The sequence below is a fragment of the Halyomorpha halys genome, unplaced genomic scaffold (assembly GCF_000696795.3).
Source record: "Halyomorpha halys isolate HHAL.00 unplaced genomic scaffold, Hhal_1.1 Scaffold1276.1, whole genome shotgun sequence".
In the NCBI taxonomy this organism is placed as follows: Eukaryota; Metazoa; Arthropoda; class Insecta; order Hemiptera; family Pentatomidae; genus Halyomorpha; species Halyomorpha halys.
Window position 1 is genome coordinate 135,317 of NW_027106957.1, and position 3,139 is coordinate 138,455.

Consider the following 3,139-nt stretch of genomic DNA (forward strand, 5'->3'; position numbering starts at 1 on the left):
CCGGTATTTAGTCTTAAGTATATGTTTTCATTTGTTGGTCATCTAGGACTGGAAATCTGAAAAGATGACTATAAAATGCAAAATTGAAGCTATATCTAGCATTTAATCAAATTATAAGTCATTTCATTCATTTCTTTAAATTGTTTATGAACGTGTGATAGGTAATACACCAATATGTGATTTCTCACAATTGAATGTTTAGGTTTTCTGAACCAGGGAGCTACTTCACTCTTTATTATACACTGCACCTGATATTATAAACTCATGAGCAAGCTAATTAAAAAAGTCAAATAAGGAACAACTCTACCTTAATCTAGTTGCACCATGTTTCTGAATTTGTCTAAGGCGCTAATTAATGCAGCAGTAAGTAGACAGAATGGCCGGTGCCTCTCCTAGATGGCTGTTGGTAGGTTATAGGAGTCTTTGGTCCCTGATGGTACCAATAACCCATCTCCTATAATAGTAATCAGCGCTAAGCAAGTTTTTAATTGAATGGTGTCTACTACCTTCCAACTAAAACTAGCCATGCCACCTCCACTTCATCCATGAACTCTCATCTCCTGAATATATATTCTGGTTGAAGGACGATATACACTGATCACTTGTGGGATTCATCATCCTTAGACCACAATACTCAAAATCAAGCCTTTACTGATCAAATTGTCACCAAAACGTACGAGACAAGAGCAAATGTTGGCTAGTAATTGTAGAAGTAGTAGTTCCACTCTTAAGTCTTTAGAAGAAAAAGTGATTGTAATTCAAAAGCACATGTAAATTTGGTTATCGAGTAATTTTATTCAACTTAATAGCTCAATCAAACTGGTACTACCAAGTACCAATATTTAAAAATAACAACCAGAAAATGGAATTTTTCTTAGAAAACCAGAAGAGATAATTTTTTCTGAGTTTAGCAGAACATTAAGCAGTTTAGATATCATGTCTACATTCCATTATGATGGCAGATAGCTGCTTTATAATTTAGATGTACTAATTTCTTCCAACTAAGGTCCTTTTCTGATTTATTAATAGAAGTATATGATGGAATATCGCTGTCAGCTTGATAATTGAGCTATGATCCAAAGTTTGATAAGTAAAATTATAATTATATATACTAAACTAACAAAATTCCTTAATAACTAACAGTGATGTATGCATAAAAACTTCTAAAAAGCATGAATGTAATAACAAAAATATTATGCACAAAAACGTCTTAAAAGCATAAATGTAATAACAAAAATATTATTAAAACTTTATGACCAAGTATGTTAATAAAATATCATTACGAAGTATCAGAATATTTTTTTACCATTTCTACTGATTTTAGTAGTAAACATTACTAGTACAGTAGAAATTACTGTAGCTTGAAATAAATCCAAAAATAGAACACTGTAACATTTAATTTTAATATTGTTTCTAAAACTGATCCGTAATTAATATGATAAAATAAATGTGATAAATTATTCATATAATAGGCCTGTATGATAAACTATAATGAATGCTCATAATGAAAAAATAAAAGTAGTAAATGATTAGTTTTATATTGTTCACCTATGTTCCAATATAAATCAGATTTTAAATTTCTGTTACACTACCAGAAAAACAATGTTTCTAATTTTTATGAGTAGATGATTAAATCATTTTTTTTTTATGAACGTGTCTGTTCATCTTATTCATTTGGACAGCCCTGATGAAGCCCTACAAAGTGGGGCGAAACGTTGGAAAATAAAATAGTTGTAAATTATTTTCGTTTCACTTGTGACCGCAACCCTGACCATCTTCCTATATATCATTTTTTTTTTATTTGAATTGTCTCAGATTAATAGGATATTCATTCAATTAAATTGAACAATAATAATATGCCAAATTTAAATATTTTAATTAGAAAATGATTAACATGGAATATAATACACTTTAATATAATAAAACGTAGAAAAAGTATATATAATTTTCATAACAACTTAAGTCATGCTGAACATCTTCATGACCATATTTTTATATCTTTTTTTCATATCCCGGAGATCTGCTGCTACAGGAAGTAACATTTCTTTAGCTTGTAAATTATTAGGTTCAATTTCGAGTACTTTTATTAAGTCAGCATGTGCTTTTTCAAAATCTCTAACAGCATTATAGCATGCTGATCTCCTTAATAAAGCTTTAACATTACCAGAATCATGTTCCAAAACTTTACTGGAAACATCAATTCCATATTCAGGGCGATTCAATTTGAGATGGCAAAGGGCAATGTTATTACATACCATAATATACAGAGGTAATACCTTTTTCTCTGTCTTATGTGCAAATATCAGTAAACGGATAGCTCTTCTAAACCTCGAATAAGCTTCAATGATTCGATCGTTTCTAAAATGTTCAACTCCTTTTTCTTTATGTTCCATGGCTTTTTTAATGTTAGTTTCTAAATCATAATTATAAACAGGCTCTTCAGGAGTGGAAAACTCTAACAAGGTTACTACTAAACTAACTTTATCTAGTTTCAAAAAAGCTTCTTCTTCCTTATTCATAGTCACTAAACATCTTTCAAGTAAACCTTCTAACCTACTGTCCCCACAACCTATAGTAAATTCAAACTCATCATCAACAACAATTTCTGAGTCCCAGACTCCTTCTAGTTCTCTAACTATCAGTTTACAGTGACTGCCTTCAATGGGACTGTTTCCCAACCAAAAACTACTCTTTAAAATTTTTTTCTTTGCTTCTTTACATTTTGATTCCCAATCCCACTTTTCTTCCTGATCAACCTCCATTTTTTGTTCTAATCTTCAGAAATCTCTATCAACAAAACAACATATAAAATTACTACTATTATTAATCAGCCATTGTTAATAATTAAAAAATTAAAATAGTTAAATAAATCAATGTATAATTACACTACAATTATGAATGACAGTAATAATAATTTATGATGTATTTTAGGAATTAAATTGAACAGAAACCAAGTTATTGCGTGCCAATTATTAGACCAACAATAATAAACCACTTAATCTAAAGAGAAAAAAAAGATATTAGAAACATAGATAATTCCAAGTGAAAATCAAGCCCTTAAAAGTATTTTAAAGAATATAAAAAAATATCTAGTTCTCACTTCTGAACTAGAGTACTAAAAGAAATCTGAATATAGTCA

At 29.5% G+C, this 3,139-nt stretch overlaps 1 protein-coding gene across 3 annotated transcripts in view; it reads right to left on the minus strand.

Moving 5' to 3' along the window:
- Positions 1-1,852: 1,852 nt before the first annotated feature.
- Positions 1,853-3,139, minus strand: part of LOC106689085 (peptidyl-prolyl cis-trans isomerase FKBP4) — a 7,372-nt gene continuing 6,085 nt past the window's right edge. For all 3 annotated transcript variants that reach the window (XM_014433861.3, XM_014433860.3, XM_014433862.3), the window contains one exon: positions 1,853-2,787. In XM_014433861.3, coding sequence (XP_014289347.1) covers positions 1,959-2,762 — 804 coding nt within the window. In that variant the 5' untranslated portion in view covers positions 2,763-2,787 and the 3' untranslated portion in view covers positions 1,853-1,958. The remainder of the gene's footprint in view (positions 2,788-3,139) is intronic.